At 45.4% G+C, this 21,133-nt stretch overlaps 1 protein-coding gene across 2 annotated transcripts in view; it reads right to left on the bottom strand.

Moving 5' to 3' along the window:
* USP34 (ubiquitin specific peptidase 34) overlaps window positions 1-21,133 on the bottom strand; it is a 2,709,276-nt gene that overhangs the window by 2,141,881 nt on the left and 546,262 nt on the right. For both annotated transcript variants that reach the window (XM_086927486.1, XM_086927485.1), the window contains exons 21-22: window positions 10,224-10,378; window positions 9,880-9,993 (exon numbers count right to left, since the gene is read on the bottom strand). In XM_086927486.1, the coding sequence (XP_086783612.1) occupies window positions 9,880-9,993; window positions 10,224-10,378 (269 nt within the window). The remainder of the gene's footprint in view (window positions 1-9,879; window positions 9,994-10,223; window positions 10,379-21,133) is intronic.

A 21,133-nucleotide genomic window follows, 5' to 3' on the forward strand; every position in this document is an offset into this window, starting at 1 on the left:
CCACCATTGCAACTCCTCCTCCCTTGCCCGTCACCCGGTCTTTCCTTAACATGTAATAATTCTGGGGAAGAGCATTGACTAAGTCAGGACTAGAGGAATCACCAAGCCAAGTCTCAGTTAAAAAAAGACACGCAGGCTTTGACTCAGTAAATTAAAAAGATCGAAGGCATGTTTGCCTAAAGACCGTGTATTCAAAGCATGCATGTGAAATTCTTTTGCAGATTACCCTCGGTCAAATCCGGAATAGCAGAGTTAAAGGAGCCAGGGAGTTCCTTACTAAATGAGCCATTATGAGGTGTCCATCCACAGTTAGAGCAGCATAAGTTGCCCTTGAAACTATTGGGGAACACAGGACAGCAACAGCTAGTGTTGTCTCTTAGTGATGTTAGGTGAGCTGACTCATACGTAAGCACCCCACCGGGGGTGGGATTGGAGGATTCATCGTGCATAGTACTACTTGTTTGCTGCAACAAAACTTAATAACAATTGTTAAAAAAGATTATTCACTTTTATAATGAAGTCAAAAGAACGGAGGCTTTGAAGCAACTGGCAGTATAAGGCCTGATGGTATAAGTAGGAGTTTGGCTCCTTAAATAAACTGTCTTATTTCCACCTTTACATGGCTATTATTTTCCTTCAGTTCAGTTCTTGCTTGCTTTTTCAGGATGTTCGGGCAGCAAGGTAGTTATTATGCTTCAAGTTATATTTTAACTGCGGCGGCAATTCTGCCGCGGTGCAGCGGCTTTGAAGAGTGGGCAGGGCCGCGTCGGCCAATGGACGTGTGCAGCACTACGGAGGTCGTGCTCGCGACGGCCGTTGGCCGACGGGCGCATGGAAGGGGTTAAAAAAAAAGGTTCTCTAGGATCCCATGACCGTATGGGCCAGTTCTACTGTCTAGGACTATTAATTAATATCTTACAATAGAAGACACAGGCTTAATTTCACTCTCCTCAGGATGAAGGACCTGCTAGATGACCAATAGATAGAGAGACATCATAAGTAATGACACAATGCCACAAATTTTGCAACTGCATAAACAAGGAACAAGAACCCACAACATTCTGTTTGATGGTAGACTACATAGCAGTCATGTTGCCAGGACAATTTGAACTACTAGTCCAAGAACCGAAGACATGAATGCCTTGAGGGCCAACCAAACACCCACAACTAGATGATATTAATATGGTACTTCTCCTCTGCAGCTGACTAGTGTCCCAAACCTTTATGTGGTCCAGATGTCCCTCCTCAACTCAAAGAAATATTTTTAGCAACTGTGGTGAAATCAGTCAAAGAAGAGACAGCTTTTTTGAAGGTTATCAGCAAGTTCAGTTCCTAGAATACTCTAAAAGGATAAAGAACCAATTCCGGTTTCAAGAATTTCCTCTGTGTTGAGCCCACTGAAAACAGAAGCACAGTTGAAGCAATTACATTAGCCACCTCATGTGGCAGACAAGCACAAAGCAAAGACATCTAGCAACCTCTGGATTGTGAAAGACACAGTCACACTCATACTCTCCCTCCAAACATTCGGGATCATATGCTGAATGTTTTGGACTAGTTCCACATAGGGAAAAACCAGCAAAGTGATTATCTCCATAATTGCAGCAAATAAAATTGAACACTGAGTGGCCTAGAGGTAAAACTCAGGGTATTTGACCAAAAACTCTAGGCCAAAAAGAACAGTGATATTCTCTGAAGTGGTCTAAGACCTACCTTCAGCGGTTTAATCAAGCCTGCCTTAAACAGTTGATCACTGAGGTACAAAATAGAAGTTTCCTTTACCTGCAGAGATCAGCTAAAATCCCAGGTATTACCCTCATGAAGAAGGCAAGCACAGCAAAATGGTAATGAGACCTCCACTGCAAACTGAGATACTTTTGGTGGGACTGAGGGATTTGTATGTTATAAGTATCTACAAAGTGCGAACACCCAATTCATGGGCATGAAGCATCCAAGCAAAGGAAAGTTTTTTGATCATTTCCTTGCAGAGGAAGGAAATCTGTATTCAAAGATCCAAAACTATCTCAAGGGCACTCATCCTTCTTGAGGAGAAAACAAATGTGGGAATAACATTCTTGGCCCATCTACTTCTGGGCAACAAGCTCTGTTGCACCCTTGCTGAGAGGTCAATATTCCCTTGGACAGAATTTGGGCAGGGTTGGCACAAGTAGGAAAACAGATGGGGGAACATTAGCAGTGTCCGAGAACAGGGAAGCACAGCCATTCTCTACAGTCTGGGGGACCCAAAGGTCTGAAATAACGGCCTGACAGTTTTGCACAAAATGTCAAATGCATTCACTCTTTACACGGTCATGGCTGAAGCAGTTTTAAAGTAGGAATGGTTGAGGAAGAAGAAACCAGTTACTTACATATAATAATGGTTTTGCAGCTTTAAGAGCTTCCAGATTCACAAGCTGAGCATAATGTCATAATCTAGTGATTGGGTTAAAAGGTTTTAGAGTACAACATTTTAGACTATTCATGGGTGTTAACTAGCGTGGACTGAGTATGACATCAATAGTAAGCCCAAAATGCCCCAGTAAGGGACCACTAATTTAGATTTTTTCACCGTTTGTTCTCTGATGTGTTGCATGTGAACCTAGAAGATTTTCAAGCTGCAAAACCATAATTACAGGTAACTGATTTGCTTACCAGCATGACGATTCACATGCTGTACATCAATTAAGTAGCTGTGTTATTCTCCTTGAGGTGGGGGGTTTGAAGTGGAGACAAACAGAGACTAATGTTTAAATATGGATTGCCCTACTCCTCCTATTTCTGTAAGAAATGTTGGTACCAACAAAATGTTTAGTGAAAGTGTGATCTGATGGCTGTGCAGCTGTTTTGCAGGTATATTGCAAATACACATTGGTCGTCAATGCAAGAGCATCTCCTGTTTTTCTATTAGAAGGAGCTCTTTGCTTCCAATGCAATTTCTTGCTGGCCAGGGCGTAGCAACGCTCAACTCAATTGTTTGTACCATTCATCTTGCAATGGTGTGCTTGGTTACTGCTGTGCCTATCAGAACAAGTGCCAGGGATTATTGTGTTGGTGCAGTGGCAACTGGCCAGTCCTTTGGACGAAGTTATTTGCTGCATCAAAGTAGCCTCTGGATGACAGAGAAATGGCTAAAGGTCACAAAGGCTCATTGGGGCCAGCATGCACACAAGAGAGTTGGAGCAGACAAACATTTGGAGCATGGCCAGAGGAAAAGCAGCTGTATGTCAACAGCTTCAGACTGCTTAAAGGGTAGGGCATACCCGCTTTCCACAATCAGAAAGAGCCATATGTCTGAAGTAATGGACCTTCATGCTTGTGGAAAGGAGGATACCCACTCTCCAACAGGCTGCTTGCACTCTAACGAAAGAATACTAGGGCTGATTCTGTACAGTGGCTGAGAAGAAAGAAGAGGAGGAGGCGGGAGGGAGAGAGATAGCACATGATGTACTTCAAGTGCTTCGACCTCTGTAATACTTATACAGGGGGTTCGCCTATTGCCTACCTCAAAATGAAAAGCCTCAGGAGAAGCCTCAACATTTTCAAACCTGCTGATAGTCTCTTGTCTGGGATTGGAGGCAAAGTGATCTGGCAGTGGCTTTACTATCAATGGTTAAATCTGTTTTTGACCTCCTTCCCCAGACACTACGTGAGGCGCTTATAGTGGCGCTGTTAAAACCAGACAAATGTCCCACAAAGGCGGACTCCTACCGACCATTATCGTTAATAAATACAGACGTTAAAATACTGACAAAGATTGTCGCCACGAGACTACAGCCACTTATGTCCACGATAATCATTTCCGATCAGTCTGGCTTTATTCCTGACCGATCTACCACACATAATTTGCGCACAATATTTGCCCTCTTGCACCAGCTGAACCCAGACCTACAGGCGGTGGCGGTCCTCTTGGACGCCGCCAAGCCCTTCGATTCTGTTGAACGGGCTTATATGTTCACGATACTGCGACGAATCAGACTTCCCCCCGAGACTTATAACTTGGATTACCCTTTTATGCACTAAACTACTGCACGTATTAAAGTAAACAGGTACATATCGGATAGCATACCTATACAACGTGGCACCAGGCATGGCTGCCCACTATCCCTCCTCCTGTTCTCGATTGCCTTAGAACCTCTTGCCTGTAAAATAGGTCAGAACTATGCACACACTGCACTGAGATTTCGGCTACGACCTATTAGTATATCACTGCATGCCGATGATATGGTTTTATTTCTCAGGGACCCCGAGGAAAACTTATCACTGCTATTGCGTGAATATGTAAAGTTTGGGCGACAGTCGGGACTGCAAATAAACTGGAGTAAATCCGCTGTGATGCCTCTGACTGGGAGCACAAAAGCCCCACAAATGGACTTCCCACTCGTCTGGCAAAATGAACCCATTAAGTACCTTGGGATCTGGGTGCATAGGGATTCTGACCTGGTATTTAGACAGAATTATGGAGTTGCGATTGACAGCATAGAAATGCAAATAAATAGATGGATCACACTTCCTCTCATTGGCAGATCGCATCGCCCTAATTAAAATTGTATTATTACCCAAGTTGTTATACCTCTTTATTAATATACCGATAACACCTCCATCCACGATATTTACCAGAATCCGCACGAATCTTATAAACTTGATATGGGCCGGTAAGCAAGCCCGAGTGAGCCTCCAAACACTATCTCTCCCTTACAGTGCGGGCGGCTTTGTGGTGCCAGATGTTTATCTATATTATTTAGCGCCCAGGCACACTATGCGTATTACTGGTACCACCCAGTGCAATATCTGCCACATCTTGCAGTGGAAGATGGTGACGCATGCCCTATACCACTACCTAGCATACTCACCCACAGGCGTCCCCACCTAACTCCGCAGGAGATAAATACCATACGAACCACCTCTCAGGCATGGCAGCGAATCAGTCAATTAGCTAAAAAAAACTCCAATATACGCTCCCACCTATTCACTGGCTAATCATCCCGTAACGCTGGAAAAAAACGCTGGAAAAAAACAACATGTCAATGCTAGAACAAGTAGGCATCACTCAGATGGGAGACCTATACCCTAATGGCACTTTCATAACTCCGGATGATCCGTCATACGTTGGTAATCAATCGCTACTCTTCCGATTCTTATATCATAGACTGAGAGCTGCTGTCCAGGTATTATACCCCTCCTTCCCTACTGAACCTCCTACCTTACAACCGCTACAAACTCTGATAACCACAACCACTCACCTGCATATAATCTCACGACAGTATAGTTTGGTACAACCAGAAATCGGAGCTGACACACAGAAAGCCCGTGACAAATGGAATAAACTGTTAGATAACCCTCTCTCGGATGAAGATTGGACAGCCTGTTGCACACTGATTACGCTGCTCACTTCTAATGGTAACCTTCGTCTAATTCATTATAAATATATACACCAAATATACCATACCCCGGTCAGATAATGTAAATATGGCTTGAGGGACAATGCTTACTGTAAAAGATGCGGGATAGATCAGGCAGATTTTGCACATCTAGCATGGTGTTGTGGGAAGGTGAAGAAATATTGGGAAAATGTGATCAGTCACTTAGGTTTGATGGTATCCTGCACGTTGTCCTACACGCCACAACTATGTCTACTAGGCTTTGATATACCTCTACGGTCTATGAAGAAGAAACTGGTGGCAATAATGTTACTACTTGCCAAGAGGAGTGTAGCAATGTACTGGGATAGTAGAAGGGCCCCTGCATTGGAAAACTGGATACTGGATGCAATATACTGCAGAGACATTTTATAATGTACGCGGAATAACTACCTATCGCTTCCAAACCCTCAGATATTTGGGAACCCCTTACTGGATATTTATGTGTGCATCCTGATTCGCTTAAGACGAACCACTGATTCTTTGATTTGAGTGTTTGACATGCTACTGTTCTGTGTTGGGATTGCTCAGCCGTGTGATATTGGGTACTGTGTAGTATGGATCTTTTTAATATGATACATGTAGGAAGGGGGAGGCTCTAGTTGGCGCAGTGCAACACTAGCGACAAGCAGGGACTCTCTCTTCCTCGTCAGGGCTGAGGGTTACCTTCCAGACAACCTCTGCTTACCCTCTAGGTAGTGTGGCTTAAGCAGTCGTAGGCTAATCTTTGGGGCACATAGGGTTAAACACTTGCAATAGTACACCTTTACAACCAACCCACCACACAACGAGACCAGACTGTATTCTGTAAAAATATATATCTTTATATAGATTTTAAGCAGGCTTGTGAATACAGTCAACGTACTTTATGATAACGGTTGCAAGTTTACTTAGTTCAGGTTACCACAGTTCTTATGCAGTTCTCTTGAGGCCCGTAGGCCGGTGTTAACCAAAGTTCTTGTGGAGCCGGCGGCTTCCAGGGGATCTGTCCCACGTCGCGTTGCCTTCCCGGGGTCGCTGATCGTTGCGGCTCTTCAGCCGAGCAGGTCACTGGTCATCCGGGGCAGCGGTGTTCTGTGGCGGCAGGGTCCTCTCCTTGTCGTCCACTCCGACCCTGGAGGCGGCGGCTGTGCGGCGGTGGCAAGTGGCAGTACGGTCCCCAAGTGCAGGACGTACCCAGCCAAGTGCCGGTGCAGCTGTGGGCTCACAGCTGGGCTGTCGGGCAGGCTACCGACCTTGCGGATTCTCACAGGGCAACTGTCCGTCTTTGCAGGTGAGTGGCTGCTCGTTATGCAGTCACCTCGAGAGCTTGGACCGGACGGGTCCTCCTTTGCTTTGCTCTCGGGCTCCCGGTGCAGTTGCGGTCACGGTGTTCGGGCCAGCGGCGGCTGGTCCTTACTTTGCTCTCGCTGTTGCTTTGGGCCCCGGTCACGGTGGTCAGGTGGATGTCGTTGCCTTGGAGGAGATTCCTCCGTCGGTGCTGCGGCGATGGTCAGCACCCGCAGTCGCTTTCTTCCAAGGGGGTAGCGTCCACTGATCCTGGGACGCTGGTCAGGGGGCAAGTTCAGTTGCAAGCCCTTGGAGATCTCTTTAGCAGAGTTTGGCACAAAGTAAAGCAAAAGTCTTTTCGTAGTCTTTTCTTCTTCCTCTCCTTCAGCAGCAAGGCACCAGACACAGGCAAGAGTCAGCACCCTTCCTTGTCTCTCACGGTCCTTCTCGTAGGGCAGAGTCCTTCTGTGGCCCAAACCGGATCTAATTTTCAAGGAGCAGGGCTCCTTCTTTTATAGGCCAATTCTTTTGTTCTCGCAGGCCAGGGGGGCCTTTGCATAGCCACTCTCAGTCTTTGAGTACCCCAGTGGGTGTACTCCGGCTTCTGCTTTCAGTGTGAGGGGCAGGCGCATCAGACGCCCCACAGGAGGTGGAGCCAGCATTGTCCGGACAGGGGTGGCCAGAGTACCTTGTTGATGGGGGCTGCGCCCTTCCTGGGCCAGGCGTCGGCAGAGTCATCCGCCGCTCCCCAGGAGGGTGGAGCCAGCATTGTGGTGGTCGAGCACAGCTACAGTTCGAGTCAAGAGGCACTCCTACCTCCCACTAAGGTGTAATCTGCGCATTCACCACCTGTCATCCCTCCAGCCCTGTCACTCACACATCCCAGACAGTCAGATACACATACCAGCAGAGGCGGGCTGAAATGGCTAAGCAAGCAAATGCTAACTTTCTAAAAGTAGCATTTGCAAACCCAGGATACTAAAATAAACTTGACTACAAGAAATATTTTACCATCCTGAGTTCAGGCATACTAAACATGACTCGCTACCATGCTCCTTGAGCCTGCGGGGATCATAGGGTGTAATAATTCCAGCAGCTCAGTCTGGCCTAATGGAGCAGGTAGCCTTCAATAGTGAAATACGGTCTTGGTTGTAAGTCACTACTAGGACATGCCACGCACATCAGGGCTTGTCCTACCTTACACCTACAACGCACCCTGCCCGCAGGCCTACCATAGGGGTGACTAACATGTAGTCAAGGGAAGGGTCGGTGCTGGCAAGTGGGGACACTTGCCCAGCTAGCGTGACAGTACGAGACCGCACGCGGGTTCTGCGGTCGCAGTTCCCAGACACATCTTTACGGCTGCTTCGGTGGGTGGCGCAACCAGCGCTGCAGGCCCACCAGCAGTATTGGCATCTACAAGCCCCGGCACTCTCTCGTGCACTTTACTAGGGACTAACAGTAAATCCAAAGAACCAATCATGGAGACCAATCGCATGTACAATTTACAGTAGGGAGCACTTGCACTGCGGCACGGATCAGCCGTGGCGCAGTGCCCTGAGTATCGGAAAACCAGCAAAACATCGGAGGCACATCAGCAAAAAGTGGAAGGGAGACTCACGCCAAGGTGCCAGGTCTAACAAAACACAACATGCGATTGTTACAGATGTGACCGATGTTATGTACTGTATTGACAAAATCAATAAAGATAATAAAAATACAAATAAAAAAAAAATCCGTTTTTGCCCTGACAAGGGGGGAGCCATTAAAAGGAAGCTCCATCAGCATTGTATGGACAGCCTGAAAGAATCTTGAGGTGAGCAGCTACGTATGGCAGCACTAGGGAAGGCAAATGTCTCCCTTGGTTCTTGAAACAAGACTGCTGTGTCCAGGCCAGACTGTGTGGCCTGCTTGGTCGAGCATGCACATTTCTAATGAGGAAAATGGTGGCATTAAGAGATTTGAGAGTCATGCTACTTGCAGAGAACACCTTCGTGAATTGCTCTATCTTTTTGATTTTCTATCTGATGGCTTGGTCAGATAGGCACCAGGTACCAATTTGGAGGTACAAAAGGCTTACACTACTAGGTTCTCTGTTGACGGATGAGAGAATAGGAAAGCCAGCTCTCCCGGCGCTGGTCTGTAATGCCTTGCTATCTATCTGTGGACTGCAGTCGAAGTTTTCAGCTTCACTCAGTACAGGATCTAACAAAGCTTCATTGTATGGTGAGTGTTCTGTAGAATGGATCTGTGTATGCCTTGGTGAAGATGCTGGCTCGTTTCAGTGGAGTGCAGCTGGAGGTCCTTTATCTCTGCTGCCTATTTGATCAAAGTGTGGTAGGTAGGATGCAACCTCCAGAGAAGGAAGTCCATTTGGAAAGTACAGCTCTTATCTCATCTCGATGTGGGTCTTCCTGAGGATTAAAGTCACTAAAGAAAAAACCTGCCTTCTTCTATCAGCCGTAGAGTTTTTCATATTAAACAGTAGCTTGGAAACTCCATCAGAGGCAGTGATTCCAGGCAAATAGGGCATGATACCTGTGGAATCGTTCAGCAATAGACAATAAGAGATGTGTCGACGGCATAACCTGCAGCTCTAGGAGCGACATCAGTGGCGCTGGTGGAGTCAACTGTGTTGCCGGGTAGGTGACTTAGTCTGGAGCTCAAGGCAAAGATGAAAGGAATGGTTAATAGAGGTGACATCAGGCATGCCACCGATCCAAACAGCAGAGGTGGCACCAGTGTAAGAGTCAGACAGATCTCATGAGGGTCTGAAATTACATCTGTCCATCAGGGTCCCAACTTGGCTTGAAACTTGACAGCTTGAGTGGAGACATTTCACTGAACCTGAAGAAATTGTGAAAATCATCAACAATGCCAGAGGAGATAAAGAGCGATCCAGAATGCATTGATAGCGACCACAGTAATGCTACAGTGCTTTAGAGCCCTAGGGACATGACACTGACTCCAGGTATAACGTACAAGTTGAGTCCACACCCCCTATCAAGTGGAAAAGCTATTGAGGAGTTTCCCGATCCAGCCTGGAGCCTGGGACATTCAGAAGGTGAGGAATCTACAGATGGAAGCATCCAACACAAAAAATGTACATTTATCCAGATACCCAAATACACATTTCTAGACACTAAAAATTGCATTTGAAAACTGCAATGCTAGGAATCTATGTTTTACTGACCTCGGAGTTAGAACCACCATCGTATGCACTAGTAGCAAGTCGGGCCAAGTTGCAAAGATGTTGAAACAGGTTCAGACCAGTCATGCTGATGGACTCAGGTTTTAGCTGGGGCATCTACAAAATGAAGATAACCAAAACAGTATTAATACACAGTAACATATCTCAAATCTTTAAAGGTAATCTGAAAGTTTGTCATAATTTTAAATGTGGCTTCTGCAAATTCTCATGTTTTAAAAAACGATAGAGTGTTTTAAAATAATGGACCCTTTAGTTTGAGACATAAAAACAAACATTAAAAAAGGCTCAGAAAGAAAATACAAAGATTGTCACTATATTTTACATACCTTTTCTAAAAAAAGATGTTTGTAGGTTTCCATTCCCATGGCATGCTGGTCTTTACTTCGAACTTGATTTAGGAACCAGTGCAATGCATCATCATAGCATTCCAAATCTTCTACTAAACAATGCCACAAAATATCGACTTGTTCCAAACTAAGCCCTGTGTAGAATAGGACGTTGATGATGGATTTAACAAGCATTAATGTTTATAAAGATACACAGTGTATAACATATTTTACTAGTTAATGCACAGGAAATTACACACAGACCAGAACATTTTGTATTCAAGAGCAAGCCTGAGTTAAGTTACAACGCAATAAGAAAGAATTCTCTTACAATCAAAATAAGAAAATGTAATAGGTTCTTTGTAAATTATGGAAGTGACCCCAAAAGAAACCTGGGGAGCATAAATTAGAATTCAGAGGAAGAGTATTTGCCTCATCCTGTCATGAACACCTTCTTGACACACAGGTTAGTCAATGCATAACAGCGCCTGGAAACCCTCACAGGTGACAAGAAGCACTCTACATATCTACTGATTGAAGGAATTCCTACATGCAGGCCTTTCACTTCGATTCCCATGTGATTGCCTGCCATGTGTGTTCAGCCTGTCATGTCCCTGTGCTTCACAGCTCACTGCACATCTTCCTCAGGATCCCAGAGCACAGGTAGCCAGGTCACTCTGTACTGTAGCCATCTAAAAAAACACCAGAGAGAGGCCCTCAAAGTCAAGGACCTGGATAAAGTAAATCGCTAACCAAGTGATCATAATAAGCTAAGACTTAACAACTCTCGCAATTGATACAACATTCTTAGTGTCCTCCTGGTGGGCAATGACCAGAAGCCTTAATTTAGATTGCTTCAATAATGGGGTTTGGAGCAGTTACAACTGCCTTTGTATCTTGTTAGCCAATAAAGGAATTCGGTCTGCTAGGATAAATGAGACCTTCAGACAACGGGGTGCATACCTGTTTTATTCAGTATTTGCTAGGTGCACTTAGTCCTCGAAAGTACTTTGAAACCACATAAAACAACCAACTGTATCCGCATTAATCTAAAATCTGATACTAAGCGAATGATTCATTACGACCATCACTGCTCAATCCAGGTTACTATAGCCATTCCTTTAACATAGGATGGGACCATTTTATCCATGCATGATATTTTCTTTCTACTTTTCAAAGCAAGTTTCACTGGGTTTTAACAACAGAAGAAATGTCAGCATCTTTAGAAAATGAGTGCAAACTGGAGACAGGCAAGCCATCAAGGGATCTACCTCCTCTTCTGCACGCAAGGTGGCAAATATATATTCCACCTCCTAGAGCAGGCCATTTTGGTGGATTGGTGACAAGCAGACAAGATCACGTCAACCACTGCTACTAGAATCTGAAAGGAGTTCAAGTGCCCCCGCTCAATCTCCATGCATGAAGGTGGAGGCTCAGGAGATTGGGATGCAGAAAATGCTCCTCTGATTGGGAAGGGAGGATTTGCCCTGAGAAAACTGAGCAGGGTGTACAAGAAGAGGTGCAGAAGCTATGCATACCACACTCATGGCCAGTCCAGGGTGATATATAAAACTTGGGTCTGGTCCTAGCTAATCATACATGGAACCTGAGGAATCAGGGGTATGTGAGGAAACACAGAGTATAGTGGAAAGTTCCTCCTTGTGAGGAAATGGGATGTATGATATGGTGTGGTTGTGAGACCTCACCGTGTAATACACTACCAACCCTTCTTAGGAAAAGTCAGGGTTCATTTGTCAAACCATAGTTCAAGCGTGGGTAGCTGTGGACCCGAGCAGTCAGGCTTCAACACAGGAACAAATGTAAAGCATTTAAATAGCACCAAAACAACTGGAAAAGAAATAACCACTACACTATTTGTAAAAATAGTTTACATTGTTATGAATGTATAGAAACTAAAATAAAAAAGGTCCACTGGAGGGCCCCAGAGATATAGATTTTATAAGAACCAATAAATCAAGACTTTTCACTCAACCGCAAAAAAGCAATAACAAATTCAATGAATTAGACACTTAGAAACTTTTTCAGCAAAAGGTTACTTCAAAGATGGATGTGGTTACTTAGAAATACTTTAAGAAAGTAGCCAGGCTGCAAGATGTCCGCCACCGTTCTAGGTGGCTAACCAATCAGGCTGGCCTTGGTGTTTGGGCCCAATGTGAACGACCCAGACTTCTTCAGGGAAGTCTGGAGAATGACAGAAACACTTGGCCCGTGAGCTGTCCTGTGGGGAGGGGACTTTAAAGTAATTCTGGACCCGGACAAGGACAGGTCGGGAGCTACCCGGTCCCCTCACCCGCGAGCCGAGGCAAACGTGCGGACCATTATCGCCGACTATGCTCTGATGTATATCTGGCGCCACCAGAATTGGCTTAAACTAGAGGGCCCTTATATAGGCATAGAAATCAGAACCATATTTAGACATAACCCATGCTGTCCAAATACAGGCATGGCTACTTCCAAAAAGCCACAACAATTTCATGGAAAACTCTGCTTCAGCAGTCAGGGACATCCCCTTGCTTGAATATTGATTTCTGCAAGAATTCATGGAGTTTTCAAAGAACTACCATTCCCCTGAGGTTCTTTGATGACGTTATTATGTCAGACTTTACGTCAAACTAGGCACCTTCAAGGTATAAATATGCCTTCACTTGCCTTAGCAAAGACACAGTGGTTCGGAGCAGCTCGACTATCTACTTGCCCGACGCAGCTCGCTACAGCAAGTGCCGAAGGAAGCCGACCCTCCAGCTGACGCACTGATCAAGAGGCTGCATTTCCCCGGCGAGAATCCAGCTCCAGTGTTTCCAAGCTCCCCTCGCGGGGTGTTGGGAAATCGAGTCCCGAGACAGAGATACCAGACCTCCTTCATTTTAAAACCAAGGTACGGAGCTGATTAGACCCTAAGAGAAATCTTGGATAGATTCTTGGCAAAGAAAACTAAACATATGCTACACATTACTTACTTCTTCCCTCGTACTAGACTTAGGTTAGGTACATTGGGGTAGGCGTATTTTAGAAGCACCAGCTGAGTACTTTTTAGCCTTTGTTATTTATGTATGTATTTATCTATGGTTTAGGAAACCATACAATGCTTTTACAGTATTATTTCATAATACTCTTCTTACTGTACGCATTATACTTTGCAACCAGTATTACGATTGTAGCAGTTCACTTTACTTGCATGAGAAAGAAGACTGTTCAATAAACCCTTTTATTGAAAACGCCAGTCTCTCCATTTCTCTGCACCTCTGATGAAACAAAGCATGCACGATTGACTGAGTAAAATATCTATCTATTGTTTCCACGACTCTAAAGATCAGTTTTATTCTTGGGGAAGCAAAGTTGTCATGTTTATGCGGTTGTCAGAAACTAATCCCTTATTGTTTATTCTAGAAAGTTTCTAGTGACCTCTGAGCTACTCACAATTAAGTCTAATATATTCGATTGAGACCCAGTCGACCTAAGTCCTACGTCAAATCTATAGGATATATTATTCCAACGCGCAGAGCCTATTGGGAATATAGGAACTACACTACACTACACTGTGTGTCCTAAGTGGGACCTATTTTGTCTAGAATAGACCTCTGGCTGGCCTCGAAGGACACAGTGTCTTAGATTCATAGCGTAACTCAACTTCCCAGAACGCTATCTGATCACTCTCCAGTATTACTATAGATTCCCTTGACGGGAGGAACAAACAGGGCATTCAGCTGGCAGCCTCCCAGTGGGGCTCTATGCGACCAGGTATTTTGCGAAGAAATTAGAGCTGCAATAGTAGAATACTTTGCGCTGAATGAAGGCACAGTGTCATCTCTCTCCACACTATGGGAGGCCTTCAAGTCTATGATCGGGGGTGAGTGTATAGCCAAGCAGGCAGGGATATTGCGAACATTACGCAGGCATCTCAGTCGCCTTGAGTGAGAAATAAGGGAGCTGGAAACCGACTATTTTAACACCAATGAAGCAAAGGTCTTGGGAAACATCAAAGGCAAAATCATAGAGTATGAGGAGGCAGCATTAAGGGAAACCCATTACTTTGGGAAAGAGAGGTGGGCTAGGTGATATGAGGAGGGGAAACACACGGGTAAAATCCTTGCGAAACTCCTTAACAAACCATGGGCCAACGATTATGTGTGCGAGCGCCGCACATCTGGCAATGAGATAACAATTGAGCAAGCAGCTGTCCAGGCAGAAATTATGTCCTTCTACTCCTTGCTTTATGCAGCGTCAGAGGCAGATATCCCTCCTGATTTGTCTACCTTTTTTTAAAATCTATACAGCTACTGTAGTTAGATGATGGCCACCTCAGATACTTGGAAAAACTCTTTTGGGAGGAAGAAGTGATTAGGGAACTCCGTGCTATGAGAGGGGACAATGCCCCCTGTAATGGAAGGATTGATGGCCAATTTATATAAAGAATAAGCCCTGTTTCTTGTGCCACATCTCCTTAAAAATGGCTTACACTCCTCGTTGGAGTCCCTTCAGAATAACCAAACTAACAAATGTCAAACTGTTAGAACTTCTTGCATAAACAATTAAAAAAAAGCAACTCTGACAGGAAGCTAGTCAAGTGCAACGGTTACCTACACAAATAAACAGTCTCCAGCCTAGTTCCAGCATTAATGGCCACTTGCCATTGACCTCTATGGAGTGGTCCTGGAGCAAGGGATGCAGAATGCCAAAGTTGCTGTGGGTTCAACATGGTCCTCCTGGGGCTACTGCTCTGCCCACAGTACAGGTGGGGTGACTTAGGCTATAGAGGTTGATGTCCTCATTGATCCAGCAAAAGTGCAGTGGACACTGGACTACTCGTCATAGGGCACAACGTAACCAGATGTTCCCTTCTTTTTTTGATAACTCTCCTTCTGGGCGACCAAGCTGCAATCTGACAACTCTTGAGTCCAGGAGACTCAGGTGAAACTTTTGAGCATCAGGTCTTGGTCTCCCTAGCTTTGCTGCGACGAGGAGCGACGATTTGGTGATATGGACTACCAACTCTCCAAGGCATGCTTCTTCAGCTTTCCTGGCCCAGTGCTGTCAACTGACTGATGGGAGTCTCGTCTGGCTGGGCTCGCAGGATGACTTTTCTATGAGTAGGACACCAAAGTCACACTCCTATCACGGCAAGCCAAAGGAGCAGCAGGTGCAGTCCAACTTCGCTGCAGCCTCTTCTTTGTCAGGTCCTCAGTGTGGATGTGTATATGGTATGTTTGATTGTTAACATTGTGTTAGGATGTAACTGTTATGAAGATGTTTTAATTTTTTTTTGTCACGATTATTCTATAATCGGGGATACGCCACCAGTCACATTAATATATTTTTCCTGTGGATGTAATTGGACAGGATATATATATGTAAATGCAATTGCTCTGTTCTAGTACACATGTAAAAAAACTTTAAAATTGTATATAATATTTAGAAATTGTTTCATTTTGAATAAAATATTTTTGTATTTTCTATTATGGCTATCCCTTCATATTGGTGCATTTTCAGGTGCTCGCGTTATTGATTCTGCTCCTTGTTTGAGAGATTCGCCTTAAGCTATTTAGAGACGCTTTGCGCTCAGCTTTAAACATAGGCAGGTGACACCTTTTCCCCTCTAGTGTAGGGTCTCACTCTTAGTTTCAGGTCCAAAGTCAGCACAGAATTCCTTCTTCGGTCCTCTTCACCAGCCCAACCGAGATCTGAGATCTAAGTGCCAGGGGTACCCTTTTTATGCTCTGAAAGTGCCCTTAGGGGAGGTCACAGTCACTAGCCAATGGGTTAATTGGTTCACTCCCATCTGACAACATCCTATGAAGTTTGACATTTAGCTATCCTAGCATGCTCAATTCTGCCCACTCCCAATATAATGTTACATAGGTGCTACACGCCCAATGAAAAACCGGTTTGGACAGTGTTTCCCCCACCTGTCTACCTGGACAAAAGTGTAGTCCCCCTCGAGTGTGTTCACCATTTGCGCTTCAAAGCCAACTTACCCTTTGAAGCTCGTCTTTTGAGCTAACAACCTGTGTGGCTAGCTTCCAGGAGGAGAACACCTCCTTCAGCTGCAGGCTGCAATTGTTACCTGTCCTGGAAGCCGTTTACACATCTCCTCAGGTGGGCAGAAGGCTGTCTCATGCAAATCATCTGCAATAGGCCATGGAAACTTGGGCAACCGAGTGGCATCTTTCTAAAAGTTGCATGTAACAAGTTCCTTTTATTACGACTTGGCCATCAAGTCGGGCTTAATGTATCAAGATAACAACAACGGAAAATCCAGGGTATAGGGCAATGGTGACCGCACCTATCTTAATTTAGTCTTATGTATTCATAGGATCTGGGTGCCAAGGACCTGAAGCCACATACCCCTAAGCTTCCAAAGGTATATAACCACAATTTACAATGCAACACAATGGTCCACCACTCTCCACAAAAAACAATAGTAGACAAATAAAGTTTTTAAGAATCCGTTCGATCCACGGGTTTTTGCAAACAGAGACGCGGCGCGAAGTGACGGCACTTTATCGAAGGAGATCCTATATGAGACTGGACGTGAAACTCACATTTATTCCGAAAACTTTCTTCATTGTAAATACATGAAGCAAATATATGGAGGAGAATTGATAAAAAATAGTGAGGTGGCTATCAAGGGTAATAACTGGATCATTGGATAATATATTCTGAGGACCAAATAATAATCTTGTATAAACTGACCATCAACATAGGAGAAAACCTAAAAGGAAACTTAAAGGTGCTGTCATCAATGAACTTTTTATTATCGGAAGTGGAGATTGAAGGAATAACCAGCATAGTCAAACTCACCACTTCTTGCACTGAAGCAGTCCTTTTGGACGAAACGCGTTGGCTACGTTTTGTATGAAGAAAAATAATAAAAGAACTTTTAAAGCCCTACTGAACGGATTCTAAAAAACTTTATTTGTCTACTATTGTTTTTTGTGAAGAGAGCTGGACCATTGTATTGCATTATTGTATCAAGATGTTGGGTACCTTAAAGTACCAACTTTAGTAGTCCCATTCAAAAGCTAGCACAGCTGAGCTGTCAGCATGTAATCCTGTACTGGCCAAAGGGGCTTCTAACCTCTTTCACAGAAAGAATGACAATTGCAAGCTTTTACTGTCAGAACATGCGAAACACGTTATACTTTTTAACATGCTGTATCCGGTCTTAAGTCTGGATAAGTCTGCTGTAAGGATGACTTGCACATAATAAAAAGGGAGGTTTGGGCTTTGCCAATGTTTTAAATGACAACGCTGAGTTAGCAGTTTTAACTGCTACCAGTCTGCAGTGGCAGGCTTGGAGACATGTTTTACCTTGTCCCGCTTAGGGTGGCACAACAAGTGCTGCAGATCCTAGGGGAACACTTCACCTTACAGGACATGGGTACCCCTGGTACCATATATTTATAAGTTTAGGTAAGCCAATTGGGTATAGCCAATTTACCATTAAACTTTTAAGGGGCAAAAGCACTGGCACTGAGGTCTTGTTAGCAGGCCTTAGTGCTCTCTGAGTAGGAAAACCAGCAGCATCAGTCCAAAACTTTGGGGGTGATCATGACAAAAACTGGCATTTCTTCACACACCTCAATCGAGAAACCTCTCTGAAGGCTCCTTGCAGTGGATACCGGAGGGCACAAAACGAATATGCTACTTACTAGTATGCATCTGTTCTTGGCATGTAGGGCTGCTGACATTCATATCTGTGCATAGATCGCCGCCTAGTGTTGGGTCCGGATGATTGCACATTGTTGTCCTGGAAGAGTCTTCGAAGTATCACGAGATAGGTGGCTCCTCCCCTGGACTACAGTGCGCATGGGCATCGACTCCAACCCCAGATTGTTTTTAGCCATTGTGGCAAAGATGGAGTGTAACACCGTGAGTGATGACCATGCTAAGAGTGATTCTGAGTGCTGTAGCCGCTACAGGCGCCGGGGAGGAGGGCGGGCGATATGAATGTCAGCAGCCCTACATGCCAAGAACAGATGCATACTGGTAAGTAGCATATTCGGTTCGAGGCATGTGGGCTGCTGAATTCATATCTGTGCATAGAATACATAGCAGTCCCTCCATTAGCGGCAGCCGCCTGTGCCAGCTGCAGCATTTTGAAAAAGTGTTTTTAGAACAGCCTGCCCTACAGCTGCCTGCTGTTTGGAGTGCACATCTACACAGTAGTGTTTCGTAAATGTGTGTGTGGTAGACCATGTGGCTGCTCTACATATGTCTTCTAAAGGAATATTCCCAAGGAAAGCCATGGAGGCCCCCAACTTTCGGGTGGAGTGGGCCCGTGGGGGGACCGTTAAAGTGCGCTTGGCTTTTTGATAGCAAATTTTAATGCATTTAACGATCCACCTGGCTATACCTACTTTGGAAATGGGGTTGCCTTTGTGTTGTGGCGAAAGGCAACAAATAGTTGTTTTGTTTTCTGAAAATCTTTGGTCCTATCAATGTAGTACATTGAGGCTCTCTTGACGTCTAGTGTGTGGAGCATTCTCTCTGCCACTGACTCAGGATTTTGGAAGAACACAGGCAGTTCTATAGTCTGATTGATATGGAACTGTGAAACCACCTTAGGAAGAAACCTAGGGTTAGTGCGAAGCACCACCCTGTTGGAGTGAATTTGTATGAATGGCTCTTGGATAGTCAGTGCCTGGAGTTCACTAACGCGTCGCAGCGATGTAAGCGCTATCAGGAAAGCCACTTTCCACGTTAAGAACTGAATCTCGCATGAATGTAGAGGCTCAAAATGTGGACCCATCAGTCTGGTGAGGACCACATTTAGGTTCTATTCAGGAGCTGGTGGAGTCCGGGGAGGAAAGACTTGTTTGAGTCCTTCCAGAAAAGCTTTAATGGCAGGCACTCTGAAAAGTGAGAGATGCTGTCTGTTTTGTAGATAAGCTGCTATTGCGGACAAATGTATACGAATGGAAGCATAGGCCAGATTGCATTTGTATAGATGTAACAGATAACAAATGATGTTGTGAGTAGACGCGTCTAGCGGGTTGATGTTGTGGTCTGCACAATAAATGACAAACCGCTTCCATTTTGCCGCATAGCATGCTCTGGTGGTGGGCTTCCTGCCTCTCTTATGATATCCATACAGTCGGGAGGCAAGTTGAGGTAGCCAAATTCTAAGACCTCAAGAGCCAGATCGCCAGGTTGAGCGGTTGCAGATCTGGGTGCTGAATGTCGCCATGGCTCTGCGTCAAAAGCCTGGGTGTGAGGTGCAGCCTTTGATGCGGTACCACGGATAGTTCTAGAAACGTGGTGTACCATGGTTGGCGTGCCCACGTCGGAGCAACCAGGATGAGTGTAATCGAGTGTTGCTTCAGCTTGCGTGACACCAGCGGTATTAGAGGTGCTGGGGGAAAAGCATACGCAAATATGCCTGACCAGTTCATCCATATCGCATTGCCCTGCGACTGTGGGTGTGGGAACTTGCCGGCAAAGCTTTGGCATTTGGCGTTTTCCTTTGTGGCGGACAGGTCTATCTCTGGATGACCCCACTGCTGGAAGTACGGGTGGAGTACTGATGGATGTATCTCCCACTCATGCATTTGGTGGCTGTACCTGCTGAGCAGGTCCGCCATCTGATTGTCCTTGCCAGGGAGGTGTTCCGCCATGAGGAAGATGTTCCTCTGAATGGCCCACTTCCACATGCTTTGAGCCAGATGAGACAACTGTGGAGAGTGTGTACCTCCCTGCTTCTGAATGTAGTACATGGCCGTCATGTTGTCCGTCCGGATCAACACGACCTTGTTGCACAGATGTACTTTGAATGCTTTCATTGCCATGAAGATAGCCCTCAGTTCTAGAAGGTTGATGTGCATCTTCTTTTGCTGCGTCGTCCATAGTCCCTGCACTGTGTAGTGGAGTACATGAGCTCCCCATCCCTGGAGAGATGCGTCCGTTGTCAGAATGAACAAGTTACTTACCTTCGGTAACGCTTTTTCTGGTAGATACTATATCTGCCTGTGGATTCCTCACCTTGTGAATATCCCCCTTGCGTCAGCAACGTTCGGAAATTTTCTTCGTAGCACGCCGTCGTGGGCGACGTCACAGGAGCACGGCATCGCGCGCGACTCCGTCTGACGTCACCGACTCCATATTAGGCCCACGCCGGCGTGATGACGTCAGTTCCGCCCTTTTTTCCATGCCTTCGAGGCACACGGACGGACCAACGATAGCAAATATGCAAATATACAATGTACACAGTACAAATAGAACCAAATCAATACAACAGTATTATAATCATATATACAAAAAGACCAGGTATAGCAGAGTAGACAAACGGGGAGGCGGGTGGGTCAGTGAGGAATCCACAGGCAGATATAGTATCTACCAGAAAAAGCGTTACCGAAGGTAAGTAACTTGTTCTTCTGATAGATACATCTGCCGTGTGGATTCCTCACATTGTGAATAGATTCCCACAGCAGTCCCCACTCCCGGAGGAGGGTGTCCACTCTGCTACACCAGGAAGTCTTGGAGGACAGAACGCGCGAAGTGACCATCCCTCCTCACCTCGGTATCTAAGCAGTAATGCTTCGCGAAAGTGTGGAGGGAGGCCCAAGTCGCGGCCCTGCAAATATCCTCAACAGGCACACCCCTAGACAAAGCAGATGTTGCAGACTTTGCTCTAGTTGAATGAGCTCTAATACCCTCAGGAGGGTCCTTACCCGCAAGGGAGTAGCAGATCTTGATGCACAGGATTATCCATCTGGAAAGAGTGCGCTTGTGCACCGCTCTGCCCTTCTTGCAGCCAGCAAAGCCAACAAACAGCTGGTCGTCCATCCGGAAGTCCTTAGTCCTGTCCAGATAGAAGGACACCGCCCGCTTAGGGTCCAGGCGATGCAGTCTCTCTTCCTCCTTAGACGGGTGAGGGGGAGGATAGAAGGTAG

Source organism: Lissotriton vulgaris, chromosome 6, assembly GCF_964263255.1.
Source record: "Lissotriton vulgaris chromosome 6, aLisVul1.2, whole genome shotgun sequence".
In the NCBI taxonomy this organism is placed as follows: domain Eukaryota; kingdom Metazoa; phylum Chordata; class Amphibia; order Caudata; family Salamandridae; genus Lissotriton; species Lissotriton vulgaris.